This window comes from Balaenoptera borealis (assembly GCF_965194805.1).
Source record: "Balaenoptera borealis genome assembly, chromosome: 7".
NCBI lineage: Eukaryota > Metazoa > Chordata > Mammalia > Artiodactyla > Balaenopteridae > Balaenoptera > Balaenoptera borealis.
The window spans coordinates 96,752,884-96,776,844 of NC_138864.1; the positions used below are offsets into that span (position 1 = coordinate 96,752,884).

A 23,961-nucleotide genomic window follows, 5' to 3' on the forward strand; every position below is an offset into this window, starting at 1 on the left:
GATAATTACCTTAAATGTAAATGGATTAAATGCTCCAACCAAAAGACAAAGACTGGCTGAATGGATACAAAAACAAGACCCGTATATATGCTGTCTACAAGAGACCCACTTCAAACCTAGGGACACATACAGACTGAAAGTGAGAGGAGGGAAAAAGATATTCCATGCAAATGGAAATCGAAAGAAAGCTGGAGTAGCAATTCTTACGTCAGACAAAATAGACTTTAAAACAGACTATTACAAGAGACAAAGAAGGACACTACATAATGATCAAGGGATCAATCCAAGAAGAAGATATAACAATGGTAAATATTTATGCACCCAACATAGGAGCACCTCAATACACAAGGCAAATGCTAACAGCCATAAAAGGGGAAATCGACAGTAACACAATCATAGTAGGGGACTTTAACACCCCACTTTCACCAATGGACAGATCAGCCAAAATGAAAATAAATAAGGAAACACAAGCTTTAAATGATACATTAAACAAGATGGACTTAGTTGATATTTATAGGACATTCCATCCAAAAACAACAGAATACACGTTCTTCTCAAGTGCTCATGGAACATTCTCCAGGATAGATCATCTCTTGGGTCACAAATCAAGCCTTGGTAAATTTAAGAAAATTGAAATTGTATCAAGTATCTTTTCCGACCACAACGCTATGAGACTAGATATCAATTACAGGAAAAAATCTGTAAAAAATACAAACACATGGAGGCTAAACAGTACACTACTTAATAACCAAGAGATCACTGAAGAAATCAAAGAGGAAATCAAAAAACACCTAGAAACAAATGACAGTGAAAACACGACGACCCCAAAACCTATGGGATGCAGCAAAAGCAGTTCTAAGAGGGAAGTTTATAGCCATACAATCCTACCTTAAGAAACAAGAAACATCTCAAATAAACAACCTAACCTTACACCTAAAGCAATTAGAGAAAGAAGAACCCCAAAGTTAGCAGAAGGAAAGAAATCATAAAGATCAGATCAGAAATAAATGAAAAAGAAATGAAGGAAACAATAGCAAAGATCAATAAAACTAAAAGCTGGTTCTTTGAAAAGATAAACAAAATTGATAAACCATTAGCCAGACTCATCAAGAAAAAAAGGGAGAAGACTCAAATCAATAGAATTAGAAATGAAAAAGGAGAAGTAACAACGGACACTGCAGAAATACAAAGGATCATGAGAGATTACTACAAGCAACTATATGCCAATAAAATAGACAATCTGGAAGAAATGGACAAATTCTTAGAAATGCACAACCTTCCAAGACTGAACCAGGAAGATATAGAAAATATGAACAGACCAATCACAAGCACTGAAATTGAAACTGTGATTAAAAATGTTCCAACAAACAAAAGCCCAGGACCAGTTGGCTTCACAGGGGAATTCTATCAAACATTTAGGGAAGAGCTAACACCTATCCTTCTCAAACTCTTCCAAAATATAGTAGAGGGAGGAACAGTCCCAAACTCATTCTATGAGACCATCGTCACCCTGATACCAAAACCAGACAAAGATTTCACAAAAAAAGAAAACTACAGGCCAATATCACTGATGAACATAGATGCAAAAATCCTCAACAAAATAGTAGCAAACAGAATCCAACAGCACATTAAAACGATCATATGCCATGATCAAGTGGGGTTTATCCCAGGACTGCAAGGATTCTTCAGTGTACGCAAATCAAGCAATGTGATACACCATATTAACAAATTGAAGGAGAAAAACCATATGATCATCTCAATAGGTGCAGAGAAAGCTTTTGACAAAATTCAACACTTATTTATGATAAAAACCCTCCAGAAAGTAGGCATAGAGGGAACTTTCCTCAACATAATAAAGGCCATATATGACAAACCCACAGCCAACATCGTCCTCAATGGTGAAAAACTGAAACCATTTCCACTAAGATCAGGAACAAGACAAGGTTGCCCACTCTCACCACTATTATTCACCATAGTTTTGGAAGTGTTAGCCACAGCAATCAGAGGAGAAAAAGAAATAAAAGGAATCCAAATCGGAAAAGAAGAAGTAAAGCTGTCACTGTTTGCAGATGACATGATACTATACACAGAGAACCCTAAAGATGCTACCAGAAAACTACTAGAGCTAATCAATGAATTTGGTAAAGTAGCAGGATACAAAATTAATGCACAGAAAACTCTTGCATTCCTACACACTAATAATGAAAAATCTGAAAGTGAAATTAAGAAAACACTCCCATTTACCATTGCAACAAACAGAATAAAATATCTAGGTATAAACTTACCTAAGGAGACAAAAGACCTGTATGCAGAAAATTATAAGACACTGATGAAAGAAATTAAAGATGATACAAATAGATGGAGAGATATACCATGATCTTGGATTGGAAGAATAAACATTGTGAAAATGACTATACTACCCAAAGCAATCTACAGAGTCAATGCAATCCCTATCAAACTACCACTTGCATTTTTCACAGAACTAGATCAAAAAATGTCACAACTGGTATGGAAACACAAAAGACCCCAAATAGCCAAAGCAATCTTGAGAAAGAAAAACGGAGCTGGAGGAATCAGTAATCAAGACAGTATGGTACTGGCACAAAAACAGAAATATAGATAAATGGAACAGGATAGAAAGCCCAGCGATAAACCCACGCACATATGGTCACCTTATCTTTGATAAAGGAGGCAAGAATATACAGTGGAGAAAAGACAGCCTCTTCAATAAGTGGTGCTGGGAAAACTGGACAGCTACATGTAAAAGAATGAAATTAGAACACTCCCTAACACCATACACAAAAATAAACTCAAAATGGATTAAAGACCTAAATGTAAGGCCAGACACTATCAAACTCTTAGAGGAAAACATAGGCAGAACACTCTATGACATAAATCACAGCAAGATCCGTTTTGCCCCACCTCCTAGAGAAATGGAAATAAAAACAAAAGTAAACAAATGGGACCTAATGAAAGTTAAAAGCTTTTGCACAGCAAAGGAAACCATAAACAAGACAAAAAAACAACCCTCAGAATGGGAGAAAATATTTGCAAATGAAGCAACTGACAATGGATTAATCTCCAAAATTTACAAGCAGCTCATGCAGCTCAATAGCAAAACAAACAACCCAATCCAAAAATGGGCAGAAGACTTAAATAAACATTTCTCCAAAGAAGATACACAAATTGCCATCAAACACATGAAAGAATGCTCAACATCATTAATCATTAGAGAAATGCAAATCAAAACTACAATGAGGTAGCACCTCACACCGGTCAGAATGGCCATCATCAAAAAATCTACACACAATAAATGCTGGAGAGGGTGTGGAGAAAAGGGAACCCTCTTGCACTGTTGGTGGGAATGTAAATTGATACAGCCACTATGGAGAACAGTATGGAGGTTCCTTAAAAAACTAAAAATAGAACTACCATATGACCCAGCAATCCCACTACTGGGCCTATACCCTGAGAAAACCATAATTCAAAAAGAGACATGTACCTAAATGTTCATTGCAGCTTTATTTACGGTAGCCAGGACATGGAAGCAACCTAAGTGTCCATCAACAGATGAATGGATAAAGAAGATGTGGCACACATGTACAATGGAATGTTACTCAACCATAAAGAGAAACGAAATTGAGTTATTTGTAGTGAGGTGGATGGACCTAGAGTCTGTCATGCAGAGTGAAGTAGGTCAGAAAGAGAAAAACAAATACTGTATGCTAACACATATATATGGAATCTAAAAAAAAAAAAAAATTGTCATGAAGAACCTAGGGGCAAGATGGGAAGAAAGACACAGACCTACTAGAGAATGGACTTGAGGATATGGGGAGGGGGAAGGGTAAGCTGGGACAAAGTGAGAGAGTGGCATGGACATATATACACTGCCAAACGTAAAATAGCTAGTGGGAAGCAGCCGCATAGCACAGGGAGATCAGCTCGGTGCTTTGTGCCCACCTAGAGGGGTTGGAGGGAGGGAGATGCAAGAGGGAAGAGATATGGGGACATATGTATATGTATAACTGATTCACTTTGTTATAAAGCAGAAACTAGTACACCATTGTAAAGCAATTATACTCCAATAAAGATGTTAAAAAAAAGAAGCTGGGGTGGAGAGAGTACTTAATAGGCTCTCTTCACTTTCTTACTTCCCATTTATTCACTGTTTTCTTTTAAAATTTATTTTTATAATGATATAGTAATATATAAAAAAGAATAATGTACTGTATACATGTATGTGTTGTGAGTGTGTATGAAAAATAAAACAAATACTGATTCTCTACCACGAAACTTAAAGACGAGAATATTACCAGTGCCTTTGAAGGCCCCATGTGTCCCACCCAGTCATATTCCTACCCTCCTGCCCCAGATAAGTGGGTAAACGGCAATTGTGAATTGTTTGTTCATCTTTCCCTTGCCTTTACTTGTGCTACACATGTGTATATGCCTAAACAACATATTGTACTGGATGATTTTATTTCTTATTTCTTTTTCCCTCTTGACTCAAATATCTTGAGCTGTATGGTATCTTACTGTGCCCTTGTACTATCCACTATTCTTATTCTTTGTCACTATTTCCCCTCCCCCATCCAATAAAACACATTACTTCTTTTATTTATTTATTTATTTATTTTTAGCTGCGTTGGGTCTTAGTTGCTGCGCAGGCTTTCTCTAGTTGCAGCGAGCGGGGGCTACTCTTCGTTGCGGTGCACGGGCTTCTCATTGCGGTGGCTTCTCTTGTTGCGGAGCATAGGCTCTAGGCGCATGGGCTTCAATGGTTGTGGCACATGGGCTCAGTAGTTGTGGCTCGCGGGCCCTAGAGCACAGGCTCAGTATCTGTGGCGCACGGGCTTAGTTGCTCCGCGGCATGTGGGATCTTCCTGGACCAGGGATCGAACCGTGTCCCCTTCATTGGCAGGCGGATTCTTAACCACTGCACCACCAGGGAAGTCCCAAAACACATTACTTCTGTCATTCAAAAGACGTCGTAAAGAGAGACTTTAGGAGAGAGCCAGGCTTCAGGTTTACATGAGCAGGGAGTGGGTGTCAGTGGCCAGCGGGTGGGGGCCATCAGCTGCCAAAGTAAATGCAAGAATCCAAAATTGGGAAGGGTCTTGTGTCAGGATAGCCACTCTGAGATTCCCGTGGTGTCCTAGATGGTCACCTGACCATCTTAATGGAAAATCTTAATGCCTTAGTGGAAAAAATTCTAAGCATGTTAATCGAGGCAGGTTAGGATGTCATACTAAGGAGACTGGACTTTTCCTGCAGGCCTTTGGGAAGCAATTAAAATTTTGAAGAAGGAAGTAACTGCTTCAAGGCAGATGAGATGGGAGACAGGAAGGCCAGTGAGGAACACCTATCCTGGGGCAGGCGTGCAGGGGTGGCTGGAGGGCTGCACAGGAGAGACACTGCAGACAGAGTAGAGCGAGACCTAGCAACTGCTTGGATGTGAGAGATGCTGGAGAAAGAGGAGTGGGTGATGGCTGAAATTTCAAGTGACCGGGATGGAAACACCGTAATGTTCGTTAACCAAAATAGGTGACAAAGAGGTAAATTTGAGAGCCATGCTAACTAGAACAGCCCAAAATGCTAGTGGTCATCTCTGTGCCATGGCCCAGAAAATAATGATTAATTCCAACCTTTCTCTCAGAAAAGGAATCAGTGGTGGGCAAATCTATCAGTACATTTCCTTCTTTGAAGCGTTGTGGGTTTTCGTGTTAAATGATAACTTTCGTTAAGTGATTCCAACTCTCTCAGAGTTACAACTTCCCTAACTTTCAGTTTCTCATACATAAAGTGAGGGACTGGAGTAAGATGGTCTCTAAGGCCCTTTCCGTTTTTGTAATTGTACAACTCTCTGAACTTTGCCCAGAATAGTAAACAGTAGCAAAAGCAATTCATGAGCTTGAGAGTCAGAGAGAATTAAATTCGAATGCCTGTTCCAGTGTGAACCTGTGGCCGCCACCTTTGGCTGCCCTGCGTCTCCTCCTGAAACTCAATGTGATAAAACCTCACAGGGCTGCTGTGAGTCTGCTTGTACGTGAAAATGCCCAACTCAGTGCCTGGCACAGTGTAGGTGCAGGGTAAAGATTGATTTCCTCCCTCCCTTCCTTCCTTCCTTCCTTCTTCCTCCCTTTGTTACCAAAGAGAGAGCATTAGTCTGGCTCCTCAACTGGTGCTGGGGGAAAACTTTCTCTGTAGGCTCTTCTGCAACGCCCCAAAGCAGCTGTTGTACCAGAGAACTGCTTTTCACCAGCTACGTTCACTTTTACCCCAAAACACGAGACCTTCGGCTTTAAGAGAAGCACGAGTGGCAAGGAGACCCCCAGCAGTGGGTCTATAGTTGTTCTTCCAGCTGGACGCAATCCCACTCCAACATCACACCAGGAACTGTGTGTAAAGTGGTGAGGAGTCACCCCATCTTTCCTGCACAAATGAGCAACAAACACATTCACTCGTTATCTGTAAGGGACATGGTGAATCAGATGGAGTATTTACACGATACTTTACCTTTGCAATGCTGAGAGTTTAAACCAAGGCTCCCTCTAATAGTTAAAGGTCTACTATTCAAGCATAACGACAGCCCGCAGCTCTGTAAGCCAGTTCCTGCCACCCTGACCCCAGGCGTCGAGTTTATCAGGATTCTCAGCAGGAAGAGACAAGGAGTAGTCCCCCTCTCCTGCAGTGAACACTGGAATGTTACATTTTCCTCGAAGTTAGTGCCTCTCTCCTGCAGATCTCAGTTGTGGAGAAAATGAAAAAGAAAAAAGTTGGGGTCCCCTGGCTTCTGAAATTTGAATGCCACTTGAACCTGACATGATGTTTGGTTTTTGGCTCCATTGCACAATTTTTTAAGATCAAGGAGTTCTGTACATCCTATTCCAACATTGTGCAGTGTTTCTATACTTTGGAATTTGTTTGTGGGGGGGAGGTGGGGGACGGGAATCCCTCTCAGTCCTTGAGGAAGTACCATTTAGAGACCTTACTGTTTCCTGAAGGAGAAGCCTTGAAGTGTGGAATATAAATATTGCATTAACTCTGATGCAGAGTTCTACACTTATTAAGCCTTACATGTGAGAAAACAGACACATAGAAGCTAAAGTTCTGGTCCTGTTTCTCTCCCTTCATTTAGAAAAGATCAGTGAGGTCCTGCAGGTTTGCAGACACTCTGAGATGCATCTAACCTCTGTTCTCCAGCTCGCCCTATTCAGCAAGACAGACCACAAAGAAAGCTGGGTAGGCAAATGAGCTTTATCCCTCGTTACTTTGCAAATGCATTAATTTTTCAGCAGGCAGTTGTTAAATACCTACAGTGTGCTAGGCAGTGTACACAGTGGGGATAAAAGATAAATGAGACAATTCCTGGACTCTTGTTGATAGTAGGCTGCTACTAGTTTACAACCTAAGACTCTACTCCACAATTTGCCAATTGTTTTATATCCTGATGAATCCATCATAACTCCACCAGCACCAAACCCCAAGTCAAGTCTGAGACTTTAAAGTTCCCAGAATGCCACCTAGACATAGGAAAAAAGTGAGAACAAGAAATGAACAAAATCACAGAAGCTGACTCTGAAGAGCAGCCACCTCTATGACGGAATACTTCAGAAGGCCTTTGGTTTAAAAATGTCCTCTGCTCCTTTAAGAAGCTTCCCTGGTTCTAGCACTCTCTGCAAAATGGATGACTGATCACCAATGGAAACTTAATTACCAATTAATTGGTAACTATTGAACTGACAGTACATCTCACTTATCTGCTACTCCTCAGAGCAATCTATAGCACTTTAGTGAAGAAAAGTTTCTAATTAAATAGTAAAATAGCACTCACAAATATATCAAAAAATGTCTAGAACTAGAACATCTTATTAAAAGTCATAGGTTTAGCATCTCTGAGACTCTCTGTTTGCTAACTTATCACCATTTAAAATAAAAAAGTAGTTGTTGCTATATAAAACAGGATGTTAGGTGATATTTAACCCTAAAAGTTAATAGATGTAAGAACTTTGCATTCTATGTGACAGAAGTTTGACATTAAGGAGTAAGGTTATTTTACATAAGGGTAACTAAATTTTTTATTTCAGTTTGTTCTTAAGCACTAAGTTGATTTGAAATATGCTCTAACAACTTTCTGATTATTACAAATATAATAGGACAATAATAGAACATCTCTAATCTTCAAATCATTTTCCTGGACTTGTAGCTACATACAAAGATGTGTAAAACTGAGCTTTTTCTCTCTTTCTTCAAGTTAGACTTTGTCTTCTTTATACACCTTCTTGCCCCCCATTATCTGCCCCAAAGTTACCAATTTGCAATTATCTTGTCAAGACAGTCGGGGTCAGTCACTCCATTTGTCCCTTATAAACTCATAAACTATCCCTATTCCTGAAAAAAAAAATAGCTTTAGTAATATTGGTTCATATCTTCACACTCATTCCCCATCTACCCATAATTGATTTACTTACTTGTTCATTCATTCAATTAGTATTTATTAAACATCTACTATGTGTGATATTTCATCTACTACTCGCAATACAGTGGTAAACAAGCAGGGTCCCTAAAGACAGGGAGCCACTTGGGAGAAGTCTCACATCACTCTTATATCACACAAGCGAATAGTAGTTGCAGCTATAACGAGTGCTATTTCACATAGTAAATGGTATTATGACAGTCTATAATAGAAGCATTTGACCTAGATATTGGGGTCAGGGCAGGCCTTCTGAGGAACTGATGACAAGCTGAAATCTGAAGGAGGCATAGGAGTTAACAAGGTGAATGGAGGTGGAAGGAGCTTTCCAGGCAGAGGGAACAGCATGTGCAGAGGCCCTGTCCTGGAGGACACATGGCTATTTAGAGAACTAAGAGAAGGCCAGCTCACTGGAACATAGGGAGCAAGGAAGAACACGGTGCAGGGTGAGCCTGGAGAATCTGAGCAGGAACCAGATGATGCAGGATCCAATGGGGCATGTTAAAAGTTTTGTCCTTGATCCGAAGAGCAATGGGGAAATGGTCAGTGTTTTAAGCAGAGTGACATGATGAGATTTGTGGTTTAAAAAGAAAATTTGGCTGCAGTGTGGAGAATGGACCTAGAAAGAGATTGGACGGGGCAGGTCCAGTTAAGAAGCCATTGTCATAGTCCAGGAAAGGATGGAGGTGCCTTGGATGAAGGTTGCCATGGTAGAGACAGAGAAAACTGTAGAGACCCAGGAGATACTTAGAAAGTGCAATTGATGGGAATTGGTGATGGACTGTGTATGGGGAGGAATGAGGGATGACACTTAGATTTCTGACTTGTGCACCTGGAGAAATGGTGGAGCCATTTGCTGGGGTGCATTATATCACAAGGTCAGGCATGGGGGAAGATTGTGGTTTCTACTTGGTCATGTTGAGCCTGAGGTCTTTGAGACATCTGAGTTCAGATTTCATAGGCAGTTTGATAAATGCACAGTCAGCTCAGAGGAGCAAGTTAGCCTGGAGGTACAAATGTGAGTGTCAACTAAATAGAGTAAAACTGAGATATCCTGGGTGGGGAGTATGAAGAGTGAGCAGAGGAGCAGCCCTAGGATGGAGCCTTGAGAAACTCTAACATTGACAGGCAAGCATGGATGGTCCTGCAAAGGAGACAAATGTTACAATCTGAGAAGTAGTAGAAGGAAAACCAGGAGACTGAAGTGTCAAGGTGAAGGGAGGGATCCATAGTACTTAAATTGTCATGTATTAGTGAACAATATTCTTTAAATCCTTTCACTTAAAGCTAAAAGATAAATACTTGATTTGGTGGTAATTGCCTTTTAGTTAGCTGGTTAACAAAGCAGTTGATGTACAACTTTTACATTTTTTGAGCCTTTCGCCATAATGAGGACAAATACTCTTGTGTTCTCGGTGCTGGGTTCTATTATAAGAGATTTCTGTAAACTAGCTCATTTAATCTTTACAACAGCTCTGTAAGGTAAGTACATTTCTGTAATTCTCTTCATTTTACAAATGGAGGAACTGTAACAGAGATAACATGAATTTCACAAACACAGAGAGGTTATAGAAATTACATACAACGAGTAGCCATTAAGGACCAGGGTTTGATGCAGGCACCTAGGTCTGGAGTCTGTGCTCTGCTGCTTCCCCATGAATTGTCCCCACCACCCCACTGCGCACAAATGCACAAAGGAACACATTTTAAAATATAATGTCCTAGTGTGATTCTGACATTTATGATTATTCCAGTTGATATTCATCTCATTGGACTTGCCTGCTAGAAGCATTACCTTTATGTCCAGGCCTGAAACATTCGTAGTTTTGTTTTTCTTTTACTAGCACCAGCTAAGTTCCATTTTTATGTACGTACATATCAAACCATGATACAAACTGTGAGGGAAAGATTTGCCCCTAGTTTTAGAGTCTATATATACACAGCAGTACCTACTGATACTAGAATCATTTAGGTCACTAGAATTGTTTCTGCCTCTCTGGGACTATTTGTCTATTTGCAAACTGTCTGTTATCCTTGCCATTACCTCCAAGCTCTAAAAAGACACACCAAAAAGTTTCTTAATAGCTTGCTCACATCTGGACTCACATTAATTCTATGACCATATTTTATTCCAGACACTTCTGAGAAATTCATCAGGCTGCGAAGTGCGCAGTGATGAATACCGAACAGAGTTTACCACAGCTTTGCAGCGCGTTGACTTATTCATGGGCCAGTTCAACCAAGTCCTCTTAACATCTATATCCACCTTTATTAAAGGAGACCTCACCATCGCTAATCTTGGAACGTCAGAGGGTCGATTCATGCAGGTACATACTTTCTGAGAGTGGCTGTGTCTGTTTTATCCGGTGTTATGCAATTAATTTCCCTCTCTTTTTACAGTAAGGTGTTTGCAAACACTGTAAGTGAAAATCACAGTGGAAGCTAGAGGCATAGACTGAAAGCAAAACAATGAAGCTGGTCCACTTTTTATGAAGTGTATGGCCTTTTTTTGTTGTTAAATTCTTAAAGCTTTCAGTTTAAATGTGGTTGCTTTAATTTTCTTGCCTGGAATGGTTTGGGTTTTTCTTTTTTCCATTCATGATTTCTATCACATGATTGGAAAATAAAATGAAACAATTAAAGCACTTCCAGGCGATGTTTTCCTATTTCAAGGGAAGCTACGGATCAAAAGAGAGCTATTGTGTGAACCGTGCGTCTCCATGAGAAGAAACATTCACATCATTGAGAAATACTGGCAGGAGTTAGGAAGGGACGTTATCATCAAAATCCCATTGTAACTCCAGTTCTCCTGATTCTGCAAAATGATGGGGTCAGACACAAAGAAGTGCAGACACTGGGAAAAAAAGATCCGGATTTTGTTAAGAAATGCCTCTAATGGATAGCAACAGTATTTCCATACAATAAAAGTTCACATTTCAGACTTGCAGTTATCATGTCTCCTAGATACAAGAACCCTAGCACTTTGCAGAAATTAAAATGCTCTCATGTTGGGTCTGTTTTACTGCTTTAATAGTTATTGGTAGTGCTTTCAACATGAGTTCATTAGTAGATTCTTGGTTAATGCACAGTGACGATGGTATATATGGAAATGTTGACTTTCCACAAAGACTAGAAATTTCTTTTAAAGAAAGATGTTTATTTCATAATCATCTGACATAATTAACAGCCCAGTCTGGCAATGACTTTTAGTAAACGAATTGAGGATGATGATGCTTTCCTATGACTTGCCCATCTGTACATTTTCTATCTGTATTCTTTAACAAATATATTTTTTACAAGTTACTACTGTCTTTATAGCAGTCTGGGTACTGATCAAATGTTTTTCTTGTACTAGTGGGCATGGTGGAATTTTTTCAAAATCATGAAACGTGTAAATAAAACTTTCCCACCTCAAAATGAATCATATATTGTAGATCCTGTTATCTAAATAACCCCACACTTGGTCTCCCCTCCTCCCATTGCTTCACAATTAACTATACTTTTTCTCCCACCACCCCCAGCCCAGTGTTCTTATTTACCCACTTCAGAGCATTCAGTGCTGTCCTTAACTCCTCAAAATGTGAAGGAGAGATGCCCAGTCTCCTCCCACACAGACAAGCACTCTGACATATTTGAAATATGATCATATCTATTATCCTTGTAAAATGTGTTTGTTATGTGGTGTTTATATGCGTTTTTAGTTTACATTGATGTTATTCTGTAGAATTCCAAGAAAAATCTGAAGGAGGATGACTGAATTCATCTATTGAATTCCTATTGTGTTCACTACGTTGATTTGCTTCCCTTTTTTTTCTGCTTTTCTTTTTTTCTTAATTGTCTAATACCTCACCAATCCAGTTCCATATTAATAAGCTTTCTACAGTCACTTTAGGTCTGACACTTTTTCACATCATAAGGTTCCTGGCCTATTTCCAGATTCTGAAGTTCTAATAAAATTCCATTTTTAGATAGATTGCTTTAATAGCTAAGTAAATTCTACTGTGTGACAGATTTCACAACCCAAGTGATATGTTATATACATCAGTCTCATTATAGTAGAAATGCTTTAACATTTCTATTAAAAATGTAACAAATGTTTTATTCTTGTCTCCCAGCATTTTCATAAAAGAAGCCATAGTACACCTTTGCATCCATAACACCAAAGATGAAAATAAGTATATAAGTAGATATTTATTTTATGAAAAGCACTGATATCCTTGATTTTTTTTTTAAAACCAGGTGGCTCTTAATTCATCAAATATGTATCAAGAATGTACTAACTTTGCTTTACTAGGCAAGTAAGTGCAGCAAAGGAAGCAGTGACACAGAACCTGCCTCTGAGGAACTAAAATTTCAGTAGGGGGAATAAAAACATGTATCTGACACGAAGAGCAGAGAAAACAAAGACATAAAAAACACAGGGCTGCTGAGACCCACAGAGAGAGGATCTATTTCTCTGACACTTGCCTAAAAGAATTCCATTTAGTAAAATTTTATGTAAATAAACCTAAACCATTTAAAGGATCAAAGAATCAACATCCCTGAAATCCAGTTTGTTTACAGCAAATAATGTGGAGGCGGAGTCAGGAATGCAGCAAAAATTTGGGGACCATCCAGCTTAATCTATCCAAGCAGTAACCTACCAAGTTCTGTAAATGTTTTGACTGCACTGAAGTGCTGAATCTGTGGCCAAGCCTAAGTTTCTACAACCCGTGTTTTAATAATATTATGAAGTTTCTGTTACAATATAGAAGGGACATAATTTTCCCAAAGACAGCTGCCATACATGAAAAGGAATAGAAAAATGATTTTACTTCCTTCCTACCCTGAAGCCTAAAGGCAAAGTTGCTTTGCAAATGTTTTCTCCCAAGAGTTTGCAGCTGTTTCTGCCTTTCCTATTGTGCTTATGTTCAACTCTGGCTGGGAATACAAGCTTCAGCCCCAGCTGTCGGGTGTAAAGTGAATCAGGTATTTCACAGTGGTTATTTGATTAGAAAGAATTATATTGTTTAGCTAACAATATTATACGTATGGAAGAGAAGACATTTTTGACATGTTTTTAACATTTAAACGTGTAACTTACACAGGTGCAGCTATGTCTAAATATACTAATATGTACATACATTCAAGTCTATCTGTAGAGCTATGTCAGTGTAGATATAGATTTCAAAAACAGTTTTTATTTGTGTGGTCACTCTGGGATGCTCTGAAGTAAAATAATATGATAAGCAATGTTTGAGATAGTATAAGTAAACAGTAAGAACACGCCTTCTTACGAATTTTGGAGGCAGAGCGGATGTAGAAAAGAACAAGGCTGGGGAACATGAGCACAGTGTGCAGGGCTACATGGGAGAGGGAAGCAGGATACTCATGAAGATCACAGGACTAATCACAGGGATTGCCCACATCTCCCCTTCTGAGCTCCTCATCTAATCTACATCCAAAAAACAATACTTGCTTGATTTTTTTTTTTACAGCACTTATATAAGGCCTTTAATCTCTAGATGCAAGCATCGTTATTAAAATATTTGTGCATGACTGTCAGGCCAGGGAGAGCAAGTGGATGGGGGTGGGGTGGGAGTGGGGAGGCACTTTCAAGACTTGTTGCAAGTTCAGCTCCACATTCACCAGGCAGCTACCTTGTCTGTATACAGTGGCCACTGCCTGAGCACTGTCACAGATTTCATTAGGTTCTTTGGCATTATCCTTGCTCTTCTCCCATCACCCTTTCCCCTCTCCCCAATTCCTTGATGCTGTTACCACCCATAACCCCTTTTCTCTTGTGCCTCTTAACTGGACTAGTTGGTCTTAAGCAAGAAACTTCAAGAGGTAGGGACCACCTAAAAAGACATCGTTAGTTCATGATCATTACTTATGACCATTACTTAAAGGATTATGTTAGTAATCAGTGAACTTGACAATAATTACTCACTTCTAGTAAGAAGAATCAATTCATCTATTGACCTCCTGTCTCTAAATTTCTGCAATTCCTGTGCTGCCATCATGGCATGTCAGTGCTTTGTGCTGGAAGCCTGCAGCATACATTTCATCTGGGATTACTGCTATTTTAGACTATGTAGACACAGATCATCAACCCATCAATGCTGTGAGCAGCCTGCAGAGACACAGCCAAACAAAGCTTGAACTTGAACATTCCTCTTCGGAGATTGCTAACTTACCCGTCTCCTTAATAAAATGCTCAGATAAAAATATCATCTGCCTTTTTTTAAGGTGTACATCATTGATTTAGTTACATCTCTAAAGAATGGTAGCTTACTATATTTCTTTAGAGGAAAATATACTTCATGGGTTCTGAAATTTCTTTGGGGAGAAAAAGAACCTATTGTAAATAATAATTTCAGTTATGTCCATAACAAAAAATTAAGCCCAGCTCATATATAGTCTCCTAAAATGAATTAATGCATGGTTGAAATATATATATCTTATAAACTGTTATAGCATAGAAATGTAAAACACCATACATATTTGAAACCATGGGAAAGTGCTAACCTTTTGTTTGTTTTGGTTTTTTTGGTAGCAGGGAATAACTGGAATTTCTTGTTCGGGTGCTTATTTGAAAAAATGGAGAGATTTTAAAACAGGAAATATATTTATCAGTAGTTTTTTCAAAATTCAGACAGATATACTCTATATATAGATTGGCGAATCCTACAATCGTTGTATTTGGAATACTGATTTGAAAGTATTGGATTTTTTTAAATTTTTACAAATTTACTAGCTTATTTGGTTTTTAGATGCTTGAAATTTTTTACAAAGTTCTCAGTTTGGTATTGACTCATTTTGAATCACTTTGACTCATTTCAAAAAGTTGAAACACACATACACATCGGTGTTATAATCATTAAAAAAATTGTTTTACTTTTTGTACATACCCTGGCCTTTGTAGTGTCAGGTTGGTATAGAAGCTCTTGTGCCCACTTACCAAAAAGAGTGAAAGAACAGAGCAAAGTTTCATTTAATTCAACTTTTGCCACCTGGTACTTTGTCTTACTACTTCTAATTTTGAGTTGTCAGCACCAATCAGCACTTTCCACTTCTTATGTTTCATTTTTTTAATTCCAGAAAATTAGATGTTTACCTTGGTTGAAACAAAACTCTTTATATCTGATTTCTTTCTAAGCAAATACCGATTTCTCTCACACACTTAAGAAGATATAAACCTATAGCTGGTGTTTTAGTCAGTTCGGGCTGTTGTAACAAATTACCATAGACTAGGTGGCTTAAAAAAACAAACATTTATTTCTCACAGTTCTGGAGGCTGCAAATTCCAAGATCTGGAGTCTAGTGAGGGCCTGCTTCCTGGTCCACAGATTGCCATCTTCTCGCTGTGTCCTCTCATGGTAGAAAGAGGGCACGAGAACTCTCTGGGGTCCCATTTATAGGGCACTTATCTCATTCATGAGAGCTTCACCCTCATGACCTAAGCAGCATCCAAAGGCCTCATCTCCTCACATCATCACACCGGGGATTAGGATTTCAACATATGAATTTGGGGGGGACACAAACATTCAGTCCATTGCAAAAGGTATCAGAAGCCATACCTTGAAAATGCAAACCAAACTCTTGAAGGTTATCTAAATGTCTGAAGCATTAAAAAACCCATCCGTTCATCAAGGCTTAAGTAGTCTTCTTATTTCAGTCTATTCATATGTTTAAGCAATAGATATGCCTTTTGGACCTACTATGTGCCAGATCTGTACTAGGAACTACAGAGAAAGCAGACTCATTCCCTGGATCTGTAAGTTCACATCCAGTTATAACCCAGTTTGTTTATTAATGGTGTCATCTCCTTCACTTACTTTTTTTTTTTTTTTTTTTTTCTCTCTCCTCTCAATTCCCTGGGGAATGTGCTGCATTTCCCACTCTCTGCTTCTCCTAGTGAGAATCCATTTTTGTTTCTTCTACCCCTCCCCCACCTCCAACCTCTCTAGATCTCTGTTTTACAAAAGTCCAGTCTGACCATGAGGTATGTTCTTCAGAGAACTGGTTGGGAGGCTGAGCAGGTGATGCCCAAGTATCAGTCTCAGGCAGGAGGAATGGATGGAAGGCTGTGAACCTTCAGAAGTAAACTTGTCTTTTACTTAATTTAAGGAAACATTTTGCAGATAAGTACAAACCAAAACCACAGTGAAGTACCACTTCACACCTACTAGGATGGCTATAATCAAGGAAACGGAAAATAACAAATGTCAGTAAGGATGTGAAGAAATTGGAACACTCATACATTGCTGGTGGGAATGTAGAATTATGCATCCCATATGGAAAATGGTCTGGCAGTTCCTCAAAAGGTTAAACATAGGGTTACCATAAGACCCAACAATTCCACTCCTAGGTATATACCCAACAGAAGTGAAAATATATATTCTCACCAAAAGTTAGACTTGGATGTTCCTAGCAGCATTATTCACAATAACCAAAAAGTAGAAAGAACCCAAATGTCAATCAACTGATAAATGGATAAATAAAATATAGTATATTCATACAAAGGAATATTATTTGGCAATAAAAAAGAATGAAGTACTGATACATACTCCAACATGGATGAACCTTGAAAACATTAAGTGAAAGAAGCCTGTTACAAAAGACCACATATTGTAGGATTCCATTTACATGAAATGTCCAGAATAGGAAAATCTGTGGAGATAGAAAGTAGGTTAGTGGTTGCCAGGAACTGGAGGGTATGACGGGCTAGGGTGCATGATGGCTAAGGGGTGTGGGGTTTCTGAGGTAATGAAAATATTCCAAAATTGGTTGTGAAGATGGTTGCACAAATCTGTGAATATGCTAAAAACCACTGAATTGTCTACTTTAAGAAAATGAGGAGAAAAACCACGTATCTCACGTTATATAAGAAATAATATCTCATGTTAAGTTGTATTCATCCTTCTTAAAGAAAATTAAATTCTAAAACAGTTTAATCAAAAATAGGACTCTGTGTGTGGGGTGAAGAGGGCTGGCCTTTATGTATTTATAGATATATTACAGAGAATTACTTTGTTCAGGGTTATGAATTTGGGGCCCTAGCCACAAGGTTTTATTTTATTTTTACATATATTTCTTCCCCTGTCCTCCCCCAGGTAATTTGAGATCATAGCCACCACAGTCAAGTAAATTCAGATTCCTCCCTACTCCCTCACCCTAGTCTTGTATTTTCAAGAGCATTAAAGAAAACGGTTTTGAGAACTAAACACTAAAGATTAGTTGTCAGCACAGTAGAAACTAAAAAGATAGCTGCCAGTCTTCTATTTCTTACTCATTGTCCTAAGACTGTCAGGTGATTTATCATAAGAATTAAATTTAAATGCTGGATTCTGTTCTGTCCTTAGAAATATCTCCATGACAACCAAAAGGATCTCCTAACTTCTTGCAAACATTGCTTCAGGAGTATTTTGAGAGTTAAGTGGTTACCCAATCATTTAGAATTCTGGCAATAAGAGAAAGTGAGGAATTAATAATAGAAACAATAGCAATAGGTATCCCTCCAGAGAAAGGGCTAATGATCAGCTAAAAATGTATTTGCATCTGTGATATGACCTCTGCCTGAAACTGCAAGCAGTCGTCTCTTTTCCACACAGCCTTCCTGTCTTCTCTGGTTCATTCCTTTTTCTATAACAAGCCACACTTATCCTAGCTCATGATCAAAAGTTGAGCTTGCCAGCTGTACTAATAACATTTCCTCTGTGCCATCAAAAACTATTTAGATGTGGAGTCTTTCTCCTTAGGCACACTTAACTTGTGCAGCCAAGATTACTGAAACAAGGAGTATTTGGCAAGGCAAATATATTGTGAAATTTGTTTTAATGCTTTGACTCATAAGTGGCTCTTGGGAGCTCAGAGTTGAAGTTTTTTATTGGTATTTACTCTGGTGCTCCAAGAGTAGATCAGTTGAGTGTTTAAAAAGAGGTCAAGCAAACAGATTCTGACATGAGATAAAGCTCCTTGGAAACCTGACTCTCCTATTTTCTAGCTGAGATTCTCTGTCATCTTTTCTTTATGGAAAACAATAGTACCTACCCTGTAGGATTATTGTGAGGCGTAAACAAAATACCCATTTAAAGCACTTAGCACAGTGCCTGGCTCAGTTACCATCATATATGGTGTTCTTCAGACAAAAAGTCTTAACTGGTAATGCACCAAATCAATCTATCCAAGTTCCAGAGGTGCAAAGAGCTTCTTTATGAAAAGAGTTATGTTAATCCTTTCTGGGAAATGAATATTTGGATGGGCTTAAGATAGTTGATAAAGTCAAAGATGATGACCTATTAATTAAGAAGGGATTGCTTATTATAGATAGGGGAAATGATATTAAAGAGAGCAAGAAGATAGGAGACAAAACAGTAGTAGGAGGTGACTGTTATGTAGCAGGTCTGAATAGAATGGAAGGTATAAGAGAGACAGAAACAAAACGCAAATACCTATAGGCAGGTTCAGAGGGATGAATGATCTCCAGTGAAGTAGAAAGCACAGAATGAGGCAGAGAACAGAGTCAGGTTATTAAGAGAGGCTGGTGTATTGTTTTGGTTTTTACTTGTGTGTGAGAAAATGAAATTTTTTTTCACCTTTGCAGTTTGAAGTGATTGACAACAATCAGGGAAATATGAAAACACTGGGGGGCAGGGAGGCGTGAGGGGTAGGAAAAACAAGAGGTGGTGAGCACCAGAAGTAAGTCAAGATAGAAAAATTGGTTAACTGAAATCTGGATAATTTGGGATAGAAGTTTGGTGTTCTGATAGTCTGCTTGTAACCAGCACCAAAAGGGAGGTAGGACTGGTAATTGAACTTCTTTTTACTTCCCCTACAAAAGTCACAAATAACTATTTGGCCCTAAATTTAGGAATAACAGTAGTTTCCATCCTTTCCCATTCTGACCAAATGACCTTTGATCCATCACTTAACTTCTGTGCAAATATAGCCACCCTGCTTAATGGAGTTGTTTTGAAAGTGTTGAGTGTTTGGGATAGAACAAACGTTAGAAAAAAAATGTCATGGTGTTTCATTTTTATAGCTCTGTGTGAGCATGGTTGGTTTCTCTAACAGTCCACTCTCTGGGAGCAAATTAGGGACTTTGGGAATCTTCCCAAATTGTTTCAGGCTACTTGACTCCTTTATTATACTGAAGAAAAAATTTACTACTGGTTCCCCAAAACATTTGTATGTTGTGTGTTTGTTAGAGTACTAAGCAGTTCATTCCCATTGTATGGATAAGAAAGCTGAGGTAGAAGGAGTGGTTATTTATTATTTAATCCTCATCTCACAGCTGCCCACGTTTGTCCCATGATTTCAAACACATGGCAAATGCACTTTCAGTGAAATGTAAAAGGGTATTTGGATGTCAGGCAATTTCACAAAGTCAATTTCAAGACCAGAGCTATGCTCAGCCTCCTGTACCCTCCTGTAGATACAACCTTATGCCCTATTTAAGAATGAGAGTCCCTCTGAGTGCTCCTAAACCCTCCTATAGTCTGAGTGTTCATCTCAGATAGTCAGCTGATTTGGACTTCATTATTACTGGGTTCTAGCAGCTGGGCAGATGGAAATTATATAGCTGAGAACCATCCCAAATTAGAAATACCTAACAGCAAGAATCACACCAATCATCAAACCTCATTTCCAAGGCATTGTTAAAACCATCAGGCCTTATTGTAAAACCAGGCCAAGAAGCAGAACTTTAGTTATAATCAAAGTAAAAAAGTATGATGGGACAATGGTCTGTAAGAAATGACAGCACACCATTTCAAAGTTAGCTGAGGGCCTATTTTGACCTCAAAAGATCTATACATATGGCTTAAGAGTAGCAAAGCTGGAACCAAATCCAGGTCTCCAGACTTCCCATTCACTACCCTTTCCATTACATCAAGGGAAGCTGTTCAGTGGGGAGGGTCAGGAGAATACATTAAAAAATAATCCAAAATCCTTGTAGCATAAGGGAGGTCTTCTGTGCTAGGGAGAGTTTTGGCTCCTCCAGTCCCTAATACAATCGTGAGGATTTGTCTGCATGTGCTGGCTGATTGACTGGAAGATCTTCTTCCCTAGAAATCATTAAAAGATAATTGGCAAAACTCTGTCTTGGGGGTGCAGATGAATTGTCTTCAAGGCAGGAGATTAGAAGATGTCGTATTGATTTACAGTGAGATAAACTGTTGGGCCTATAGTTCAAACACCCATGAGCTCGTCTAATCTGGTATTACCATTATCGTCCACATTTTCCCCTGACAGTATATTTAAACTGAGCTTGTTGGACTAAGGGTGCTTTCTGGTTTTTTTCTCAGGTTGTGGTTTCTCGATCAGGATCATTAACCCCACACGTGAATTTTCGCCTGGATTCCCACCCTGTGTCTCCAGAAGCAATTGTGGAGCACCCGCTAAACCAAAATGGCTATACACTCGTTGTCACTGGGAAGAAGGTAAGCCCTGTTCCCCAGGGAGGTTCCATGAATGTGGTTCCTCCTCAGTGGATATTTACAGCCAGTGTCATCTGGTCCTTTTTAACTTTTCTCTTCGTCTGGATTCACCTCTCTTCTATCAGGTTCTTTCCTGAGTATTCCAGAGATCTTCTGAAATCAAGTTAAATTTTTACTCGGAGGAGATTGGACCTATGTTAGGTCCTCTTCATGATGTGAACTTCTCCTTTTGTCCTGTATTTCTCAATGAGAAAAACAAACACGCAGAATGAGAATTACAGTCCTAAGGGCAGAACTCTAGTGCAGGCAGATAAATCCTGAAGTGTACCTTGGAATCTGACGCTGGCCAGTAATCCCTTTTCTCTGAGAGGAGGTGCATTTTGATGCCAGAATGATATGTAAACTTACTTAGAATTTCCCGGGGGTTCAAGTGTGTTTTCCAGCAGCTTAATTTATACTCTCTTGAGGGATAAATTGGGAGATTGGGATTGATATATATACACTACTATATATAAAATAGAAAATAAAGACCTACTATATAGCATGGGAACTCTACTCAATACTCTGTAATGACCTATATGGGAAAAGAATCAAAAAAAGGGTGGATATATGTGTATGTATAACTGATTCACTTTGCTGTACAGCAGAAGCTAACACAACATTGTAAATCAACTATACTCCAATAAAAATTTTAAAATAAAATAATAAAAATAAAATCATCTCAGACAGAGCAAAATGTCCGAGTAAATAGAACCTCTAACATTGCATGGTAATGCTTGTGTTCACTGGACAGTAATGGTAACTTTTATCACATATGCGCCAACAGCGGAAGGAAGGAAGAAATTTGTTTTTTTTTATTTTAATCACGTAAGCATTATTACATGATTTGCACACATAGGTGCTATCCCTGTCAGGCTCTGTAAAATTATATTTATATGTATCTTCGATGTATTTAGTTTTTATTAACAAGCAAACAAAAAAACCCTCTGGAAGCTCTTTCCATCACTTGTCTTCACAGATCACCAAGATCCCGCTGAATGGCTTGGGCTGCGAACATTTCCAGTCCTGCAGTCAGTGCCTCTCCGCCCCTTCCTTTGTGCAGTGTGGCTGGTGCCATGATAAATGTGTGCGATTGGAGGAATGCCCTGGTGGAACATGGACTCAAGAGACCTGTCTGCCTACAATCTACAAGGTAGAAGTCTCTGTCAGCTGTCATGTGTGTTTTTTGGAAATCATAAATCCCACTGATGGAAAAATTCAAAAATTAATGTATTCATTTAGCTGTGAGGCATCAGCCCAAGCACCGTCTCCCTCCACGTTTTTATTTTTCTTTTTTTTTTGGCCGCAACACGTGGCACGTGGGATATTAGTTCCCTGACCACGGAGCAAACCCACGCCCCCTGCATTGGAAGCACAGAGTCTTAACCACTGGACCACCAGGGAAATCCTACCCCCCAGGTTTTTCCTTCAGGGTGGTGTTTGGGCACATGCCCCTAGGCCCTGCACTTGAAGTGCTTGCTTCACACTCTCCTTGGGCAGTTGCTCTCCCTTAGTGCTATGTGAATAAAAGAGTGGTGGCTAGAGAGCAATACTGCTCTCCATTTCCTCACACTGGGACCTGTTCCCTTCTGGCCTGCCCATTCTCTGATTCCTCACCAGCTGCTTTATCTACCAGGTGCCCAGGCATGAGCCTTCATCACACACGGGGATCCACTCATGGCATAATCCAGAACCCTAACCTGGACCGTGCAAGCTAGAGATCCCAGCCATGCTGGAGCAGGCCAAACAGGAGGTTTCGTTCTGTCTGACACATAGATGGTGGCTGTCTCATCACTGATGAGTCTAGAGGTTACCTCTCAGGGCAAGGTGGGAAGCAAGTGGATGGTGGACAAATGGGTGACTGTGCCTTCTCTCAAAGTTCCTGGGAGAGAAGTAAAAGCACAGCTGATGACTACACTAACCTCTATACTCTGTAAGCCGATTCATTATTTAATCCATTCCAAAAACATTTACTGAGTGCATACCACACAGCTGGCACTCTTCTAGACAATGGGGAGATACAGTCCCAGACAAGACAGAAGTGCCTCCTGCTCTTAGAGAACTGAGCTTCTAGAAGTGGACTTCAGCCATGACGTTGTAACCATGCTCTCTAACTCTCCGTTGCCTTATTTACTTAAGGATGTGGTTGGCGCTATGAAAATCTCCATGGCAGTTTTTTAAAATTTTTTTCTTGATCCAAACACATTTTACTCGAAGCTACTTCCCTGGTGAGGACCCAGTGTATATTTTCTCTGCCTGCATGTGGAACAGTTGGACTTTACTAAGTAGTTCCTGTGAAAGATTCAAGTTAAAGGTCTTGGTCGGTCTCCTGGTTCAAGCCCAAGTAAACAAAGTGTACGAGTCAGAACAGGAACCTCCCCCAAGATCATGGCTGTTTTCATTTAGCTACGGTTTGGGGAAAGATTTGTACCGGGTGACTGGGTTTTAAACCAAATCATTTTATGTTAGGTGTGACACAGTTATTAAGACTTAGCTTGATCAGCTAGAGAATAAACCAGGAGATATTAAGAAAGCAAATTTAAATCTATACTGTATTATTTATGCACTTTTTGTGTGTTTAATATACTTTTAAAACCACATGCAGTTTTATACGTTTTAAAACACGTAGCCGTGGCAATTTGAGACACCAGACCTCTGAATTCAGCTATTCCATGAAAGAGATATGGGGAGTGTGTGTGTGTGTGTGTGTGTGTGGTGTGTGTGTGTGTGTGTGTGTGTGTGTGTGTGCAATTAAATCACAACAATTTCATTTCAAAAACAGCCAAGCTGATGTTTTAAATAAAAAGCAGGTTAAGAACTTGTACAAATGAAACATTTAATTTTGACCAATGTACCTCCTTTTATTAGTAATGAAAGCTATATTAAAATGGTTAAAAACAGTAAATATTTTAGAATTTTCTAGAACCAGAGAATCTCTCATAATGTTTGAATCCCCCCACAACCCCGCACCTTCCCTAACTCCAGCACTCTAGCTGGAAATTTTTAAAAGGTTGGACTGCATCG

General features: G+C 39.2%; 1 protein-coding gene across 2 annotated transcripts in view; it reads left to right on the top strand.

Annotated features, from left to right (window-relative positions):
- MET (MET proto-oncogene, receptor tyrosine kinase) overlaps nt 1-23,961 on the top strand; it is a 126,032-nt gene that overhangs the window by 56,940 nt on the left and 45,131 nt on the right. For both annotated transcript variants that reach the window (XM_082399977.1, XM_082399976.1), the window contains exons 3-5: nt 10,612-10,803; nt 20,767-20,901; nt 21,917-22,090. In XM_082399977.1, coding sequence (XP_082256103.1) covers nt 10,612-10,803; nt 20,767-20,901; nt 21,917-22,090 — 501 coding nt within the window. The remainder of the gene's footprint in view (nt 1-10,611; nt 10,804-20,766; nt 20,902-21,916; nt 22,091-23,961) is intronic.